This window comes from Cibotium barometz, chromosome 48 (assembly GCF_041138505.1).
Source record: "Cibotium barometz isolate CiBa-2024 chromosome 48, ASM4113850v1, whole genome shotgun sequence".
NCBI lineage: Eukaryota > Viridiplantae > Streptophyta > Polypodiopsida > Cyatheales > Cibotiaceae > Cibotium > Cibotium barometz.
This window is the reverse complement of record NC_141093.1, coordinates 13,429,862-13,450,805: the sequence shown is the minus strand read 5'-3', so window position 1 is coordinate 13,450,805 and position 20,944 is coordinate 13,429,862. Positions and strand designations below refer to the sequence as shown.

The 20,944-nt window shown below is 41.0% G+C and overlaps 1 protein-coding gene and 1 non-coding gene across 12 annotated transcripts in view; both read right to left on the bottom strand.

Annotated features, from left to right (window-relative positions):
* Positions 1–9,774: 9,774 nt before the first annotated feature.
* TRNAK-CUU (transfer RNA lysine (anticodon CUU)) lies at positions 9,775–9,847 on the bottom strand. The gene has a single exon. It is a non-coding gene; the product is annotated as a tRNA-Lys (tRNA).
* Positions 9,848–10,857: 1,010 nt separating this feature from the next.
* LOC147610830 (type I inositol polyphosphate 5-phosphatase 4-like) overlaps positions 10,858–20,944 on the bottom strand; it is a 33,554-nt gene continuing 23,467 nt past the window's right edge. For 6 of the 11 annotated variants that reach the window (XM_086785449.1, XM_086785451.1, XM_086785443.1 and 3 more), the window contains 6 exons: positions 16,952–17,142; positions 16,739–16,847; positions 16,497–16,645; positions 16,079–16,303; positions 15,944–16,007; positions 10,858–11,338 (listed from right to left, as the gene is read on the bottom strand). In XM_086785449.1, the coding sequence (XP_086641575.1) occupies positions 16,126–16,303; positions 16,497–16,645; positions 16,739–16,847; positions 16,952–17,142 (627 nt within the window). In that variant the 3' untranslated portion in view covers positions 10,858–11,338; positions 15,944–16,007; positions 16,079–16,125. The remainder of the gene's footprint in view (positions 11,339–15,943; positions 16,008–16,078; positions 16,304–16,496; positions 16,646–16,738; positions 16,848–16,951; positions 17,143–20,944) is intronic. The other 5 variants (XM_086785450.1, XM_086785448.1, XM_086785446.1 and 2 more) reach the window with 5 other exon arrangements.

The window sequence follows — 20,944 nt, the reverse complement described above, 5'->3', positions numbered from 1 at the left end:
TTTTGGGTTGATGGGCATCTCTATCCAGTTGACCCTCCATTAAGAGCAAACCCTCCTTTCCGCAATTTATGATCTTTTATGCAATTTGTTGGTGAAGGAGAGCTTGGCTTGTTAGGATACTGTAGAAGGTTGACTACAAGTGGAGCTTGGCAAACCCATATTCTCCAATCTCAATTGCAAGCATCACAATTCAGCCTTTTACAATGTCAAGAAGGACTTAAAACATCATCAGATAAAATGAAAGAGATCCTCGCAGAGAATGTGGAGAAGGATGCAAAGATTCAAAGGCTAGAGGAACTTATCAAACGACTCAAAGCAACACCAAATGGTGCTCGTGGAATGCAAAAAGACATTGGCTGGTACAGAATCTCTTGCATTTAAAGGTGGAGCACAGAAGTAAAAGGATTCGTACAACAAAGTAAGTAACATAAACTTTCATTATGCACTCAGTGATTTAAACAAAATAGTCATGATTTGTGTTCTGCCAGGAATTTTCTGCAAGAGGTGTGTGGTTCTAATGAAGAGGGATAGAAGGATTTGGTCAAAGCCATTCTGAATACCAAGGATATTCTCTCAATTATTGCTAACCCTCATCATCCTAAAATACACCAAGCTGTTGTCAGCAATGTAGTGAGCGAGATTACCACCTCCATGGATTCTTCATTAATTCAACATATTCGTCAGGTTGTAAAAGATGCATTTCTAAGACAAGGAATCACTGGCACTTTATTTCCTACACTCAAGGTGATTCACAATATCAAGCATATCAATAATGATGATGTGCAGCGAGCTATAGGATAGTTTTATGACCTTGAGGGCACACTAACATTAAACACAAGGTCGAGCAAAAAGAAAATCAAGACAACAAGTACAAAATTTCACTATGATGTTTACACAATAACATCTTTGTTCATATTGAGAGACTACAACAAGCTATGGTGAAGTTCTATGGTCTTTCACCAGAAGGTGAGAACTTGCAATTGCTACTATTCATGTTTTTTAGTAGAAAATGAAGACGATTATTTTGTTTTGAATATTGTAAATTATCGTTTATTTGCAGTTTTGGGGAGGACACTTTCATTTGTGCTCAAGCTAGATGAGTGCCAAATTGTGGAACGTATAAGCATTACGCTCATGAATGAGGCCATGATCTGTGCATGGGAAAAGACTACCAAACCAAGTTTTAGTGTGCAATCTGAGAAAGAGGTCTAGTGGCTTGGTGCATTCGAGGTACCGAAGGAGACACATGAGGTATTGACATGGATGTTTGAAAGGACTCCCTAGATAACAGATGTAATCAAAAATCAAATTGATGGTCAACTTTTAGATGTAGAAAACATAGGAAAGTTCAAGGTGGATTGGCATATTGGGGGAGATTTGAAGACAATTAAATGCATGATGGGTTGTGCTTAAGGCGCGACATCAAGATGGCCTTGTCCATACTACAATGCTCAGATTGATATTCCTAGGCAGAAAAAGACAAATGGAAAAGGTATACAGAAGGTTAGTTTTGTTGGGAAGGATGCCTCGAAAGGTCCCAAGAAAGGGAAGAAGCAACAAGAAGATGCAGTAGATCTAACCGAGTCAACTGATAAGATGAAGATGAGGAACAACCAAATGCAAGATGGGTGGAAGGTGTCATGTCTCGTGATATGCTAGGAGAACCAAACAAGAATTCAAATTGGAGCCCATCATTACTTTTCCACTAAAGAATATTCACTTTTGCACACTTCATGCATTCATGAGAGTCTTTGATCGATTGCTTAAGTGCCATATCGATTATGCATTCACAATGCCTACACAAGAGAGGAAAGTTGCAGCCCTTGGTAAATTAGAGCATCTTTTGAATTCTCTGGGCTGCCATGGCAGAAACGTGAAAATTGAAGTGAATAAGCAGGCCTCTGGTATGTCATACGAGGTTGCTCAAAAGGTCTCCATGACTGGATCAAAGGCAAGGAGATTTTTGGAGAAGCCAACAAACATACAGAATTCAAAGAAGACTTGGGGACTCTAGAGAGACCTGTGTGCAATCACCACAAATGTAGATTGTCCAATGCCAGCTCTTGTAAATATGCGCAAATAGCTTTGGATAAATTTCAATAATATGGTTCGCATTATGAATCAAAGTAGCACAACTGCCCAAGAACGAGCATCATTCCAACAACATATCATAGAATTCACCAAAAGTGTGCTAGGTGCTTGGGGAGAGAGTAAAGTAACACACTATATGGTAAGTTATACAGTAAAAAAATAAAGTAGTGTTTTAACCTTGACTTTTTCTAATTAAATTCTATTGTCATGTGTACAGCACATAGTTTATGCGCATGGTGCGTATTTCATGAACAAGTATGGATCGCTCAACATGTGGAGTACCCAAGGGATGGAGAAATCACATTATAAAGCAAGAGGGGTTTATTTCAAAAATACAAGACATGGAGGTGGAGCTTCTGCAAGAGGAACATGTACAAACTATCTACAAGAGATGTTCAATTGGTTTTATAGCACAACCTTTGGAAGGGTATTGGTTAGGGAGCGGGCCCAACAATATAAGCTTGCGCAAGAGGCACGCAAGGCTGCAAAAAGTCATGCTCGGCTTGAATGGTTGTAGACCCCAATGCTCCCCATAGGCATGGTGCTTGGCATGCACGAATGAGGAGACAAGGGAGGTGTTGGGTTGTGCACGCACCAACATAAATCTAGATGTAATAAGGCTAAGAAAATAAGTTTAGTTAGGTTTTTTTTTCCTTTAAAAAAACTATTAATAGTTCCTTCTCTCACTTCATTTTCATTTCACTTTTTTAGAGAGCTTGAGCTCAAGATCTACGTAGACACCCACGTAAGGACACCAGCACATCACCACGTTAGCATAGTCGTACATGGATATGGCACGCACCAAGAACACCGCACGTGTTACCATGCCTTCACAAAACACAGTGCAAGGCACCCAACGACCACATACTGGTGACACCACGGAAGAGAGTGACCCCTTAGATTCTAGGACACGCCCAATGGGATCACCAGAGTCCAACCCTCCTCCCACAACAACACCAACGCACACACATGCATGCCCTTCTAGTGGGAGCAAGCGTGTGAAGAAGACCCCACAATGCAGCCACCCCAGAGATCAAGACAGAGAGGCCGATGAGCTGTTCGACTGGGTTGGTGAAAACATTCCTACATTGCGCATCATCATAGGTGGCAAGACCCTACTACCAGGACAGGGTCCCCTTCCTACCCGGGAGGAACTTGATACACAGGTACCACAGCAACAGGAGGAGGAGGATTTAGACTATGAGAGAGACCAAGAGGAGGTTCTTGCAAGTGCGCACAAGCGTAGAAAGGTCAAGCTCTTCAAGCCAAGGAAGTTCCAACCTCACCAATGCACTAACACAACACAGAGAGCTCCAAGGAGAAGGATGCGCCAAGGACATAGGGCTCTACAAGAAATCAAGTTTTATCAGAGGAACACTGAGTTGCTGATAAGAAGAGCCCCTTTCGCTTGCACAGTGAGGAAGGAGATTCTCCAACGATATAGAACAGAGTTCCGTGTGCAGGGGATTGCCCTTGAAGCATTGCAAGAAGCCTCCGAGGCTTACCTTGTTGGGCTTTTTGAAGACACCAACCTACTTGCAATACATGCAAAGAGGATTACCATATCTGCCAAGGACATGCAACTAGCTCGGTGCATTCGAGGTGAGCGAGACACGATCTAGAGATCTTAGATGTTAACCTTTTTTTTGAAGCAACTCTTTAGTACATTTATAAATGCATTTATAATGAAGTTGAGTATATTAATTATAAAAATAGTAATTTATAAAATAAAAATACCTTTAATCATGTATAAAAATACATTATTTATCATCCAATGCATCAGAATTGCTCCTGGAGGGCTGGGGAAGCTATGCCAAAACAGTGCAAATTTGGGCTCTACAGCAGCGGTGCAGGCTCAAAGTTAGCACTGTTTTGGCACTGCTCCCCCAGCCACTCAAAATCATTTTTGATGCATTTATAATCAAGTTGAGTACATTGATTATGAGAAACAGTAATTTATAAGATAAAAATACCTTTAATCATGTGTAAAAATACATTATTTGTCATCCAATACATCAGAATTGCTCCTGAAGGGCTGGGGAAGCTGTGCCAAAACAGTACGAATTTGGGCTCTGCAGCAGCGGTGCAGGCTCAAAATTTGCACTGTTCTGGCACTGCTCTCCCAGGCTCCCAGGGTCATTTTTTATATATTCACAAAAACATTGATGGTATAAACTAGAAAAAACAATGATATACTTGATGAAAATAAGTTTGCAAAAATTGTATTGTATTCATAATAAGAAGTGATACATCATCTTTACAAAAGCTTTCTTACAATATTGAGCTTCCTTCTCTTGTTATTGAGCAAAGTGTGCTCAAGGAGTGATTGGGCTATTTCTTGAGGATCCTCTATGCCTATGCTTTTGGCTATACCTATACAAGCAAGAAGCTTACCCCTAAATCCAGAACCAAAAACATCGAAGGCAAGGGATTTTTTTAATCAGAACTATACATTTGGTGCTATGTGCCATAGAGGCTACACAGAGCACCTTAGAGAGGGCTTTCAAAAAGAAGAGAGTGAAGGCATATTGAGGGGTATAGTCCCTGTGGATAATGGCGATGCCATCCACCACAGGAAGTCAACCAAGATAGTGCGCCAACGCAGCATCATGTCCATGGACCTTGGCCTGGTCTCTGCTCTGCCGTCGCCCCTTCCAGAGCAAATACGTCAATTTCAACCACCCTCTGCAATCAAAGAAAAAATCAAAATATTTTCCTATACATAATTACAAATGTTTCTAGGTTGTAAAAGGTTGACTATTACCTCTTGCTCAATGTCTTCTTTTGCCAAAGTGCTGGTGGCGGCGGAGAGGTCAATCGAGGACTTAGCCTCATCCTTTTTGGGTGCTTTGGTCTCCTCCATCACTCCAGCAGAGCAAGGGTATCCTTTTCAGCCTCTAGCTTGTCTTGTAAGGTTGTGAATTCCTCCTCTGGAGCTAGGGCTTGCTCTGCGGTCTCAACCACAGTTTCCTTGACCAAAGCAACTGTCTCTGCGATAGATTCTCCAAGGGGTAATATAGCACTATCTAGGTGAGGACCAAGGTTGGACATATCAAGGTCCACCTCACATCGCGTGCATATAATGCCCAAGCATTCATCCATTCTCAAGCCAGCTGCCTTTTCAAGGTCATGAAGAAATAAGTATTCTTTAACTTCCACCACAATGGTGCTCAAGAGATTGATCTCAAGCTCTGGCAGCACCTTGCTCTCCTCGTGTGTGTGGGGAAGATGGCCCCGCATCTTCTACTACAGTGGGCTGTTCAGCTGCAGATTGTGCACCCTCTGGAAAGTGCTCAGATGCAAGATGCTCTTCTACACCAGCACTCATTCCTACTGCCTTCACTTCCTTGTCATCCCTCAAATACCGTGCCAACTACAATGCAGGTATCTCTACCTCCTCATCCAAATCCTCGTCGTCGCTGATGAGGAACGCAAAAGTGGCGAGCCACGAGAGGAACCTAGTTCCTAAATTGCCCTTCCCCAAACTCTTCACCTCCTGCTTATTGAAGGTACATTAAGCTCCTGCGGGGATGCAGATGTCGATGAAGCATTCAAGGCGATGGATGTAGGGACAGACATATTGTTGAATGTACTTAAGTAGCTCAACAGGCACCCATCGATCATTGGGGCAATGGGGAAAGAAGATGGAGTGGGGAGCCAAGTATTGCTCCATGTATGCAATCTGTGTCGTCTCATAATATTAGGACGCAAGGACGAGCGACTTTTCAAAGTTGACTTCACGAGAGAGCCTGCTACAAAATTACAAGCATGTCATCTAATCTAAAATTGTTATAATGTCTTCATTTTTTGCCCCTCTTGTGACATTTACTTCATGGTGATCTCCATCTCTTTGTTGACTTGAAACCTTGTCATTGCCTTCACCTTGATCCTGAAACTCTTATCCCTCACGTGCATCAAAACAGAGGCTATTTTTTCATATACTCAGTTCATCTTCAAGCTCTTCCACGTGCCTATTATGTGTTGGTAGGGCTATGCACCTTGCTGCTGAAAATTCAAGGTCCCCCATTTGCCATGATTCTAAGACCATGGTTGTCCCCTCCTTACGCTTCCCAATCTGAGACCCTGGTTGTCCCCTCCTTACGCTTCCCAATCTGTAAAAATATAGAAAGTGGCACAATAACCAGAAAGTGTAAGGATTAATTCTAAACATGTAGTGGAATTAGATATACCTTTCTTCTCATTAACTTGAAACTTGACTCTTCCACATTTTCAAAGCCCATGATGCTAAAGTGTTGACGCAGGTCTGCTAGGCTCCAATGCTTGATTGCTGCTACTCGTTCAATCCATCCATTTTGCATCATCACAGCTACCTCAATAGACATAATTTCTTCTTCTGAGGCTTGAAGTGGGATCCATGTCCCGTGCTTTTGCATCCATCTTTGGTAGTGCAGACGCATGTACAAAATAGAGCGTACCTTCAAGAACTTGAAAGACACTGTGGAATCTACTACATTGCACTTGTACACATCACCTTGATGTGGCCCCTCATTAACCTCCCAACCCTCTCCTAGTAATCCTTGAATGAGATCACACCGTACCTCCTTACAAATATACATTGTTTTTGTTTGGTGCATTGGCATGGAATTGAACATGTGCACAAAGGACAAAACCAATTTAACTCTATTGACCTAGATGCCTTTGAAAACTTGAGTGATGTCTTGATATCACTTACCATCTTAAACTGTAACATTGTTTTTGTTTGGTGCATTGGCATGGAATTGAACATGTGCACAAAAATATGTAAAGGACAAAACCAATTTAACCCTATTGACCTAGATGCCTTTGAAAACTTGAGTGATGTCTTGATATCACTTACCATCTTACACTGTAAGCATAAGATGGTCCAAGCATTAAGTTTGGGCCATTCGGGATTGTTAAGAGGGGGGTTGGGGATCTCCTCTAGCTTGCCAAATAAACCTGGTTTTTTATCTACAAAATATGAGTGAGAAAAGAAAAATATATTGTTCTGTACAAAATCACTTGGGCTTTGAGATACAAACATTGCCTCTCCAAAACGGATGCATGCATAGCATAGAAAACTCCATAATTTAATTAGTAAAATTATATTTTTGTTGTAAATCATCTAAAACCTATAGGGACTAGTGTAATTTCAATGGTGCATGTATGGAAAAAAACTTGGATCACTCTAAGTATGGAAAGATCATTTTCTAATCATTTTATCATTATTTTTTATTAATTTTAATTAATTAGATTATTTTTTATTAATTTAAGTTATCTTGGGTTAATTTGAGTGCATGTGTATTTTCTATTAGTTTCTTAATCTTATTTGAAGTATCTTTCCCTCCCAAATTTGCCCTCCAAGCATTGTCCTAGTCCAGCATAAACTGGACAAAACTGGACAACTTGATCTTGCAACAACCCCAAAGCAAGAAGTAAAGCCATATGCCACATCAACATACCCACATACAAAAACAAAGCTTAATGAAAAGCATAAATGGTTGCTAACCTTTTGGTAGGGGAGACGACCGCATATCAAGAGAATCCATGAGACATGTAATGTGGACAAGGGTTTTGGTACTTTCCCCCCTTGTTTACCATCTTGAGCACGTCCTTTCCCTTTTCCTGTAGACAAGGGTTTTAGTGCTATGCCCTCTTGTTTACCAGCTTAAGCACATCCTTTTTCTTTTCATGTGGTCTCTTCTTTTAACCGCGAAGAGTTGTGTGTGCTATACCTGAGGAGAAATTGTGACAAAAAAACTAGGGCACATAGTAAACTAGGAAACAAAACTAGACCATGCAATGAGTGCAAAAAGATGCACAGTTCCCACACACAAACACTGTAGATGCGTGCACAATAACACAAACCACCTATTGACTGGTGTCAAGTGAATGGATTGAGCAGCTGGGGCATCAGCAGATTCTCAGAAGCTTGGGCAAAGCTATTTATGTGCACTCGAAGTAGGCGTTTAGAGTTGTTCCAAGCATTTGAAGGACTTGGGTTAGGGAGGTAGTGAGGGATGGTGAGGAGAGCAATGGTGGAGATTAGTGGGGGGGGGGATCGTATGACAAGCCGAAATTCAAATCCCAAACGTCCAATTAGCTACCACCAGCTGGAATTGGCATGTGCTGGAATCAATGCAGACGTGCCAATTTCCAAGAGGCCACACGTGAGTTGGACCTGGTTTACTTTAGTACCATTTTGAGTGGAATGTGACCTAAATGATCATCCCGCCACGCAAAATGGAACCCTTCATTGCTTTCAGCCCCACCAACCATGGCTATACATAGAGGCCCTATGATCAATGATAATGCATTATTATAAATTATTAGTGATGATCAATGTTCAATAATAATTAACAATGGTTAATAGAATTGTTTACAAATCATGTATACTTGAGGCCATACATAGCAACCATAATACTATTTAACACCAATTTTCTAACATAATCAAGAACGTTATCAATTGAAAAAAGACACATATAGTGTGGTCAGTGCTCCAAAAGAAATAGCATTCTAGTGTATTTTTATCAACCAAAATTAAGAAAAAATGGCTAAGATTTTAAGTAACCCTTATTTTAAGGAATGATTTGTTATATATTTTAGTTATAAAATCGGCATATAGTAAAGCTTTCAGAATCAAAAATCGGATAGATATAAGAGTTGTCCTTATTTTGATTGGTTTTAACAATATGTTTTTTCAAGCACCGAGTGTGGTGGAGGGTGGTTCTTATGTTTTCTCTCAAAATTTTATAAAATCCAAGAAACCAAGCCCTTGGTATATGTAGAGTTGGCAAATGCTTGACACACTCAAGAAACGTATTAGTAAAGTAATATCCACACAACATTAGGGTGGAGAGAGGGGTGGGGACAACAACCCAATAGTTAGAGCACGGAGACTTCTCCACAGAGGAGCTGAGTTCAGATATAGCTCACCTCTCCCCCCACTTCACTTAGGGGTAGAAAAAAAAAGGATTTGTGCATCCTCACTTTTTTTTTTAACACACCGACTAAAATTAAGAAAAAACAGGTTGAGATTTTAAGTTGGCCTTATTAAAGGAATGATCTCTCATATATTTTAGTTATAAAACCCGCACATACAAATTTTAATATACTCCCCCCTCCCACCCGAAAAATAAAGCTATGTATACTTGAGGCCATATATACCAACCATACTACTATTTATCAATTTTCTAACACAATCAAGAACGTTATCAATTGAAAAAAGCCACATGTAGTGTGGTCAATGCTCCAAAAGAAATGGCATTCTAGTGTATTTTTATCAACCAAAATTAACAAAAAATGGCTGAGATTTTAAGTAGCCCTTATTTTAAGGAATGATTTGTTATATATTTTAGTTATAAAACCGACATATAGTAAAGATTTCAAAAACAAAAATCGGATAGATTTAAGAGTTGTCCTTATTTTGATTGGTTTTAAAAATATGTAATCGGATAGATTTAAGAGTTGTCCTTATTTTGATTGGTTTTAAAAATATGTTTTTTTCAAGCACTAAGTGGTTCTTATGTTTTCTCTCGAAAAATTATAAAATCCAAGAACAAGCCCTTGGTATATGTAGAGTTAGCAAATGCTTGACACACTCAAGAAACGTATTAGTAAAGTAATATCTACACAACAAAAAAAAAAATGGATTTTTCACGTTGTTCATAAAAGTTATGGAAGAAGCGACTAAGTGAAAATTTACGCCGGCCGTGGGGCTCGAACCCACGACCACAAGGTTAAGAGCCTTGCGCTCTACCAACTGAGCTAGGCCGGCCACGGAAAAATACTTGTGTTTGATTATATATACTGAATTTTTTTGACGTCCAAACTCTCGAACTTAATCGTCAGCCGTATTTCTACCTCGTGTTTTAATTAAGCGTATCGAACATGCGTAGTAACTCTCATGCAAGCGCAGAAGATTATGACGTCCTTCGATTTAGTAAGCTAGGCAAAATTTTGCACAATGAAGCTGGAAAAGATTTATCTCTGCAAGTGTTGACTGAAGCCTAGCATCTCAAAGATTGTGGATGAGGCAAATCATAGGTCTAATGTCGAGAAGAAATGCTGCCTGATTGTTTACATGAAGAGGGGTGAGAAGAGATAGATTTGTGTATCTCCACTGCCTAGATAAATTTATGCTTCTCCACATAAGCAGTGGACTGAGCCATGCATAATCAGATGGAACAGGGATATTTTGGAACGGGAAAGGGAACCCGGCAAGAAAATGGGAACGACACATCATCACCATATAGCTACCATTTGCAAGCTAAGGAGATGCAAGGGCATATATTGCAAGCCTTTTAGATGCAAGTCATACACCACTCTCATATGATATGATATGATCATAGAAAAATACAAAAATCCTCATTTACTAAAAAATTAGACCCAAAATGCCTTTAGCCAACGATGCACATTTGCAGAACAGGAACAGGAAGGACACAGGTTATGGCACGCGTTCCCTCGTTCCCAAGGCTATGGAACGGCATCCCATGTTACTATGGATCCATGGCATCATGTTACACACTAAAATGCCTAATCAGTTGGCCTTAAACATTATATCAATTTGACAATGGTGATCTGGAAACAGCATGTCACTACACCTCATATAAAGGGTCTTGAAGAACTGGTGTTAAGGGAAGTATTCGTTTGCAAAACCGTAGCATGTTTTCAGCTTGGAAACTGTGATTTAACCTTGAGAAACTTAAAAGAAAACACACTCTAACTGAAATTTCCAAAGATGAAAGGTAGCTTTACATGTGAACCGAAGTAAAATAAACAGACAGCCTAAATGTAAGGAATCATGTCTTATCATTCCTCTTGAATTGAGCCATTCTTCGACATTCCATAAGGGTGATCTTAACAAGGTTTTTCTTGTTGTTTAAAAAACACCACATAGCATGGCAACATGATGTGCTTGCTTTGAATGATTAGTGATAACATATCCTAATGGCTTTTCTCCTACGTCTTCTCGACATCTGATTACATCAGATGTTACAAATAAGAGAAACTCCTTATAGCCTTTGGAAGTAAAACATATAACAAAAGGCACATCAAAACAATTGCTGTATTACCTGTGTAAAATTGTAAAGAATTGTGCCTCGTTAAAGAATTTCAGTTCAACATGCGTGCATGTCTGGAAACAAAGATGCTCTCTTGAATGAAAGCACGTGGCAAGTGATCCAAAGCTAGCATCAAAGGTAATGGAATACTACCTTGGTTTGATGATTCTGGAGGGTTGTAAAGTCTGCTCAGCATATATGCACACCTGTATACAAACATGATTTCTTAATCCCTTGTAAACCCCTGCATTACCTCAACGCACGCATGCACACACACATTCCACACTGCATGTTGTGAAGCCACCATAAAATGAATATACATATATACATATATAAAGGGCTGAGGCATTGTTCAGAACTTGGGCGAGGAGTTATGCCCACCCAGTTACATGGCAGGCCTGGACACAGCTCACTTTTGTGAAGCAACATACACCAACTGCTAACGATCACTAAGGCCGCTAAGTAGACCAGATTTCAGTTCATCTTTGTAAGCTTTTGGCCATGACTTATTGTTTCTGAGCCTAATTCCTTGCAAGTCAGATGCAGATGCTCACGATAAGAGTTAGGATATATGGTCATTTGGCCAAAATTTGGTGCACAGTCAGCGAAGAAGATCAAGTGTGCTGAGATATCGAGCTCAACTAGTGCGGATATGGATGACACGCCAAGATGAAACCTCTGCACTGATGCCACTGGCATGGTTAGTGAGATTATGGTTGATATGCCGTTGTGGTTTACAGGATGCATAACAGCCACTTTGGTTTACTAGAGTTATGGCATAGTCATATAGAGTTACGGCATAGTTATATAGAGTTATGGCATGGTTATAGTGCCAGCTCATATAGTTGGGTTCACACTATGGACCTTGTATGTTTTAGTGGTAAGAGTACTTTCCATATAGTATGTAGTCTTATCTTCAAGTTATGGTTGTAGAGAAGTAAGGAAGAACAAAGAAAATTCAAACATCCATCTCTCTTGTGTGCTTGTCTACTCGTATGTGTGTGTGTGTGTGTGTGTGTGAGAAGAAGTTTACGTACAAGAAGCTGAAGCTCACCCTCTCCTCCGCATTCTTCTCATGGTATCAAAGCCCCGATTCGTGTAATGAGCTCAAGAGGCAAGCTAGTACACGGGTAAGGGTAATTCCATCTCTTTCCCTTTGATTCAAAAGCAAGTCTCTCCAAGTGGCTACTAGTCAAGGATCAACAGCAGGAGGCATAGCAAGAGGGGACAATGACATATTTTGGGAAGCCCTCTTCGATGAAGCAAAAGTGCTCTGTGTACTATTTTGGATCCCATTTCAGCCCTACCAGATTTTCATAGACACTACAGAAGTGCCGACAATGACAGTTTTTTATTGTGCAATGTTTCTGTGCATGTTTCGCACATGTGTTTGTGCACAATGGTTGATTTGAAGTACCTACATATATTTTTGGATCTACACATGTATAGCAGATATATATTAATGTGATTGGTTCGCATAAAGTGGCTGCATAACAAGTTTACAATACCGTTAGTAATTGTGTATGTATCTGTCAGACATATAATTGGTGATTGCAAGATTACTGTGAGTTCAAAAATTAGTGTAAGTTGTGTTTGGTACAAGATACCAAATCTGGTCCTGCTGCAGGTAACAATATCTAACAGTCTACCCTAGATTGTGAGCGAGAAGCTCGACAAGAACAACTTCCAAGCATGAAAGTTCATAATAACAAACTTCCTCGTGTGAAAAGGATATTGAGAGTTTATTATAGGTGACGAGAAAAAGCCCAAGGTTTTCGAAAAAAACCGCACTCCACAACAAGTAAAGGCTCATGGAAAAAGGATATTGAGAGTTTATTATAGGTGACGAGAAAAAGCCTGAGCTTTTAGAAAAAAATCCCACTCCACAACAAGATTGGCCATATACAAAATGAAAAGAAACCTAAAGATGCGTGGGATATCTAGTTAAGCCGTAAAGTAAAAGTACCAAGGCATGCAACTAAAGCAAGAGTTGCATAATGTACAATGGAATACGCTATGTATCAAGAATGACTCATTGAAGATTAAAGGGCTTGCAAATTTGCTCGCCTCTATTGAAGCACCAGTTGATAATGATGACTTAGTATCGGTCACTTTGAAGATAGGTTGAAAAAGGTTATGACCAGTTTTGGACATCTATTTGAACTCGGAAAAATTTCCCAAACTTTCAAGATCTATAGCCCTTCTGATTAGTGAGAAGATGAATGTTAGGAGTAAATCATCTTCCGGTAATATGCAGGAGAAGGCCTTCTACTTTGACACAAGTAGAGGTAGAGGCAGATCTTTATCAATGCAAGTCGAATATAGAAACAGGAATCATGGACAAAAATAATATGATTCTCAATCACAAAGATGTGGAAGAGACCACTCTAGAGACAAGGAGAGCGAAAGAGGCCGAGGTGAATGGCAAAGAAATCCAAGTGGAAATAGCATAGAGTGCTAATATTGTGGCAAACCAAGGCATATAGCAAAGGACTACTATAAAAGCAAAATGATATAAAAAGTGGAAAGTTGCAACAACAAGGAAACTGTGCATCTTCAAGTAAGCAAGCTAAACATAAAAGTGATGAACTTTTTGTGATGCAACATATGCTTAGTTTCACGACGATTGCAAATGCACTAAATTCAGGAGATGTATGGTATGTTGATTCGGGCGTCTCTAACCACATGACCAACCATGGTAAGTGGTTCAAAGAATTAAGAGATTTAGAAAAACTAGGTTATGTAGGAACATGTGATAATACAGGGCACCCTATTGCGCATGTCCATAAATTCCTTGTCTATGCGGGATGGAAAAATGAAGTACCTTGTTAATGTGCTTCATGTGCCAAACGTAACAAAGAACTTAGTTTTGTTGGTCGAATGAGATTTAACCCTCATGAATGTTATGTGGAAGATTTCAATAACCAATGCCACTTGGTTACGAAGGAAAACAGAGTTGGCAAAATGTTTACATTGGATGTAAGCATGCTTGAAGTGAAGACTGCAATATTTGCACATGGTATACATGTGATTGCAGACATTAATATTTGGCATAAACGCATAAGACATGTTAATATTCAATAGCTAAAGAATATTCAATAGCTAAAGAATATGCATGCCCAAAGTACTGTTACAAGTTTACCAAAGTTTAAAGTGGATGGAATACATAGAGTTTGTGAAGCATGCCAATTGGTAAGCATGCATTTCTACATGATAAGCATGTAAGTCAAAGACCTTTGGACGTGGTGCATTCAGATGTTCTGACCAACAAAGACAACATCAAAATCAAAGAATGCCATTACTATGTATCTTTCATTGATGACCACACTAGGAAAGTATGGGTGTATTTATTGAAAGAGAAAAGTAAAGTAATTACTCATTTTTCAAAGCTTTAAAGCTATAGTAGAGAAAGAGAAGGATATACACATAAAATGCGTAAGATCAAATGGTGGGGGAGAATATTTCTCCAATGAATTCAACGAATATTTGAGAGAGCATAGGATAAAGAGAGTTTACAAGCAGATATGCCCTCAATAAAATGGGGTTGCACAAAGAAAAAACAGGTATATTGCAAAAGTTCCTCGTGCATTAATGAATGAGAAAGAGAGATGCCACATTATTTTTGGACTCAAGCAGTAGCAACGACAATTTATATTATGAATAGGACACTCACTACAACATTTCATGACATGACGCCTGAATAAAAGTTTACTAATATAAAATCAGATTTGAAGGTTTGGATGCATTGCTTATGTACATGCACCAGATGAGGTAAGAAGTAAGTTGGATGCATTGCTTATGTACATGCACCAGATGAGGTAAGAAGTAAGTTGGATCCCAAGATAAAAAAATGTATATTCATTAGTTATTCCCTTGAGCTAAAAGATTATAGATGCCATAACTCCACTACCCATGAGATGTGAGTGAGTAGCTGATATACGCCAATGAAGAATTCTATAGAGGCTGAAGCAAAGAATCATATGGGTGCCTCAAATGCAAAGTAGCAATCACAAACACTTAGTGGACTAGGAGAGTCCTCTAACAATGGGTCTATTGTGAGACCTTTGGTCAGGCAAGTTAAGGCAAAATGTTAGGCATTCTATGTGGTGGTGGTGGTACTACGGGTGCTAAAAATTCAGCAAATTCACATGTATCACGCAAGAGAAAAGAAAAGGTGGGTCAGCCTTTTATAATGTATTATACGCACAAAACATATATGATATACTGAACTAACCCACTCCTATCACTGATCCTTTTATTTGGCGCACACATGCACAGAACGTATATGATATACCAAATCAAGCCATTCTCGACTTACCACACATGCCTAGGCCCGAATTTGCCCGCACTTTTCTTCGACTTATGTACCAGAAAGGCTAAAGACAACGAGGATTTACAAGCTGAGCAATTTGATCATGCATGTGATTCATCCAGCTCCCCTCCTTGCCAGTATGTTTAACATGGCCCTCAGCCAAAATTTCTCACCTTCGTGGTCTAGCAACACCATCATCCCAATCCCCGAAGAGGGGAAATGATAGGATATTACAACCGCACCATCATGATTGGTCATATATTGGCCAAGTTGGCCAAGTTACACGGATCAGTGCTAGATTTCGAAATCAGCTCCTTAGTAGAGAAGCGAGGTTACAAAGCCAAAAGAGCAAGCAGACTTCAGGACTTATTCTACATTGGATCATCATATCTTCACATTGAGAACCATCATCGAGGAGGTTACTTTGTGGAGATGTTTTGTATATTCACACTTTAATTAGCACAATCAACAAAAAAATTGTGCTATAAACCTCATGTACCTTTGAGTGCACCTCGTTTTGGTATCAGCATCAATGTTGCTTTGCTCTTCTCTCTAGAGATGACCTGGCAAGAAAATTCCATCCATTCATACTACTAAAGAATCTGAGTACATATTGACTTGCAGAGATAGTTACCTCTTCAATATGCACTTGCAGAAATCTCACATTGCTCCAGGCTAGCCTCAATACCCATCATTGCATGTTTGGAAAGAAACGGTTTTCTTGATTTTGTGTTCCATAAACATTTCTACTTCAGCTAAAAAAACCGCAATCACAGGTCGGTGGTCGGAAAGTGTTGACTCCCCACGCTTGTATGACAGCTGTCTCAATCCCTTTCCATGCCACAAAATGCGATCGCACCTTTCACATATTATTGCAATTTATGATCAGTTTCCGCTGTGAATTGACATATGCACACGTACATTCGCACACGCACACGCACACACTCAAACATAGCTACACTTATATGGTATGACACTTATCCTGTGCACACGCACATGCACACACATTATCCTGGCACTCAAACATAGCTATTCTTAGTATGGCAATTAACCAGGCAGGAGAGCGCTGCTTTTCTCCAGATTTTGCATTCTCTCCAGCATAGCAATCGGAACCAAAGTCATATTTGTAAGTCGGAGCAAACAATATAGTGCCCTCATGCCATCCTTCAAAAATGTGTCCTTTCAGTGATTGTTTTCTCAGCTACAGCAAACAAAGAAATAAAGATAGGTTACATTGCATAGCCTTGCTGTGTCAATTGGAATGAATGAATGTCCTATACTTCAATTGACTTACCTGATCCTCCCTGAAAAGAGCTGTCCAGTCCTCTCTGGCCACAAGAAACCGTATCTCATTGTCCATTAGATTTAGGCGATAATTCAAGTCTCCAAGCCATATGATCCGGCTGCCAAACACAAGATTGTAGACAAAATTTACAGGATTCTCAATGCATACTCTTCATTAGACAGTGAGAATGCTTTGCAATGTTTGAAAAGGCTGATCGCTTACTCATGCCCCCATATGGTCTTCGGAACATCGGTATTAGCTGCCTTGGTGGTTGGAAAGCGGGTGCGTTTCAATATTTCTGTAACATCTGAGTTCCTACGAATCTCATCTCCTTCTTTGTCTCCGGATGTAAGGTGGGTGCAAATAAAACAAAAGCTGGTATGATGCAGCATCATACTCACAGAGATAGAGCCCTGCATCCAGAATAACTATTAAGCAGTCTGCATAGAATTCTCTCACATCAGGCAGCCAGGACAATTCCTCAGAACCAGGGTTGCCCTTCGGGGCATCAAAATATATCTAGGAGATGACCTCACAATCATCACAGATATACACCCCGCATGATGGTGTGGGGCCTATGAGACCAAAGATGCCTTGGATATAGCAGTTTGGAATTGTTATGGAACTCTTTGGTCAGATAAAGAGTGGTCATACACAATAGAGATGTAGTCTTTTATCCAGAAACTAACCAAAGCCATGAAAGAGGGCTACCTGATGTCACAGAATACATATGAGAATCAGTGTTTAGGAAACAAACAGGCACCACGCACCACTGGAGGGGTGCGCAGTTCAGGGGCGGGTGGCATGCCTCTTTAGGCCCCATATGCAGCAGATGCTTGGAGTGGTAAGACGGGATGAGGAAGCACGGTTCACGCGGCCGGGGGTTTTGGGGGGGGGGGGGGGGGGGGGGGGTGTGCGGGGGGACCATATGCGACAGACGCTCAGAGTGGTAAGACAGGATGAGGAAGCACGGTTTATGTGGATGCGATTCGCCAGGCCTGGCATGAAAGTTATACATATTGTAGTATGCTACTTCCCACCAGAATACTTGAGGTTTGCATGCAGTGAGACAGAAAGTGGGGAGTTCCCATGTGCACCTCTATTTGTTGACATTGCAGAGTTCTCCCAACAAGGGTACATACTCTTACTAGGGGATTTTAATGCTCGGACAGCAAGCAGGCAAGTGTAAATGTATGATTTCAATGATGATGCCATTTGTAACATGCGGAAGCTTCGGGGAAGATCGGTAACTTCAATGCTCAGAAATCAGCACAACGCACAAAACTGAATGAAGATGTGCAGAAAATAGAGAGAGAGAGGGAGAGAGGAGAGGACACAGTATTCGGTCTCGAATACCCTCTGTAGGGCCCACACCACGAATGGTGTATTTGCTTTATTAGAATGATGCAAATCTGAATAGAAAATACAGAAAACTTGACCTTTCTTGGCTGAGATAACTCTGACCTTGACCTGCAATCCTTCACCCCTTTGCTTAGTGGCTGTTTTGAATGCTGGGCTGCCCCATACTTGGCCTACAGCCATCAAAAGGCTGGTTGACCTTTCGGCTGCCCCTAGCATGCCCCTAGGGCTGTCCTACAACCCTCCATGACCCACCCATGGCTGGTGGGTACAGCCAGGACCTTCTTGGCCCTTATGGGGGAGGTTTTACACTGTCCCCATGCCCACACAAGTACTTGGGGTAGCCCTATGGGCTGACCCCTTTCCTATATGCAAACCCGAACTATCTACACAATGATCTGGCATCCAATACCATACCAGATACACAGAATCACTGACATCATTCCAGAGGGAGACTCACAGCGCGGACTAACACTGTTTCATGTGCAGTGCGATGCACACCTAACCTTGCACTCATGTGCAGGACAATGCACACCTCACCTCGGACGACTGGGATGGAGCCCTGGCTGACTCGTCCCGGACTCGGCTCACATGGGACCAGTTTTACCATCCCAGGTCCTTCACCTTCTGTACAGATATGTCTACGTGGCATCCAAGTGCAGGATGCACATGACATCCCCTTCTGCTTAACTAGCGGAAGTTGCATAGCCTCCAAATAATCCGTCAATAACGCCGGATAGTCCTCGAAAAACTCTTTATCAAGCCATACCGCTTCGTGGGTCCCTCGGTCTTGAAACTTCGTGAAGAACTGTGTGTGTCTTCGGCCTGAGCCATGCTTGAAATGGTGCAAAAGGATCTGTTCTGGAACCATAACTTCTGCTTCATCAATAATATTTGGTTCCGCCTCATCTTTAACTTCTGAAGGGATTGGACCTGCATATGGCTTTAGCCAACAAATGTGAAACACATCATGCATAGTCCAACTCGGAGGTATCTTCAACTGCATGGAAACCTCATTAATCTTTTTCCGGATGGGAAAGGATCTGAAGCTCTTGAAAGACAACTTTGGGCATCACTTGCCCACTTGCTTCATAATCCGAAGATAAACCCAATACCCTTCCGAAAATTTCATATCCCTTCGGTCTTTATTGGCCTGTCGAGTGTAGGCCTCTTGCGCTTTAGCCAACCTGTCTTTTACTGACTCTAAAATCTCCTGGTAAGGCTCCATCACTCTGTTCGCTTCAGGTACTGAAGACGAGGTCCTGGTCAAAAACGACTGGAAAGGTCTTCCAAATGCTGCCTCATATGGAGTCCTGCCAATAGCTAAAGAAAAAGAATCATTCAAAACAACTTGAACTAAAGGCAAATATGATTCCCACTTACCTTGCTAATCGTGGACATAACACTTCAGCACATCAAAGGCCAACTGGTTGTATATCTCTGTCTGGCCGTCCGTCTGTGGGTGGAATGCACTGGAAAAATTCTGTTTAGTACCAAAGTTATCAAACAATGCCGTCCAAAAATGACTGGTAAACTTAGCATCTCGGTCTGACACTATGGTTCTAGGAATCCTACCAATCGGGTACCAATGCCAAATAAACAACTGGACAACATCCTCGGCGGTCACATTGGCCCTGCAAGGAATAAGCATAACAAATTTGCTAAATCTATCAACTATAGTTAAGCACTGAGTATTACACTTACTCGGACTGGGAGACAGATTCGTGACAAAGTCCATTGAAATATCTTGGAAAGGACCCTCAAGAATTGGCAAGGGCTGTAATAACCCTATCTTCTTTCCACCGGGAGCTTTCACCTTTTGACAAATATCACAGTGTTGTACATATGTAAACATATCTTGCCTCATCTTTGGCCAATAATATTGCCGTTCCAATTTCTCCAAAGTCGAATTCATGCCCCTATGACCACCAGTAATGGTGTCATGGGCATCATGGAGAAGAGCTGCCCTGAACGACTTCATGACACACAGTCGGCCTTTGTAAAAAAGCCAACCATCGCATATCACAAAGTGGCATGGTCATGTGGCATCCAATGCCTGTTCCCACTATGTACCGAATTCCTCGGAGTCCGCGTACGTGTGCTTCATGTCATCTAGTCCTGCACCAACAACAAGGTCGTGTCTAGTAGTCTGAATCGAAGTCACTTGTCTCTTCCTGCTCAAAGCATCGGCCACTGGATTGGTCTTTCCTGGAAGATACTCAATCATACCACCAAATTGTTGGAATATCTGGCTCCAGCGGTGTTGTCGGTCACTCCACTGTGCACTTGACATTGTCTGAATCCAGCGTAATGTCTGATGGTCAGTGCGAACTTCAAAGTCACAGCCATAAAGAAAATGTTTCCAATGTTTCAAGGCCTATATAATTGCAAGGAGTTCACGATCGTAGACTGAGTAATTTTTCTCGGTGAGCAGTAACTTATGAGACATGTAAGCTACTAGATGACCATTCTGTTGTAACACACCGCCAATTGCGATGTTTCTCGTATCGGTGATCACCTGAAATGGCTCCTCCCACGAGGCAAGTGCTAAACAAGGAGCTTCTGATAAAGCCACCTTGAGGTTCTTGAATGCCTCCAACGCTTGTGGAGTCATTCGAATCCGTTGCCTTCTTGTCTTCACACCCTTTAGCAGATCGGTGAGATCCACTGAGAGGTCAGAAAACTTGTCTATGTGGGTGGAGTATGCCTCGCATATACCCCACAAAGGATCTTATGTCATATGTTGTCTGAGGTACTTCCCAATTGACAATCTCGGCCACTTTAGCCGGATCAAGTCGAATGCCTTATGCACTAATTATGTATCCCAAGTAATGCACTTGGAATAAATAAAATTCC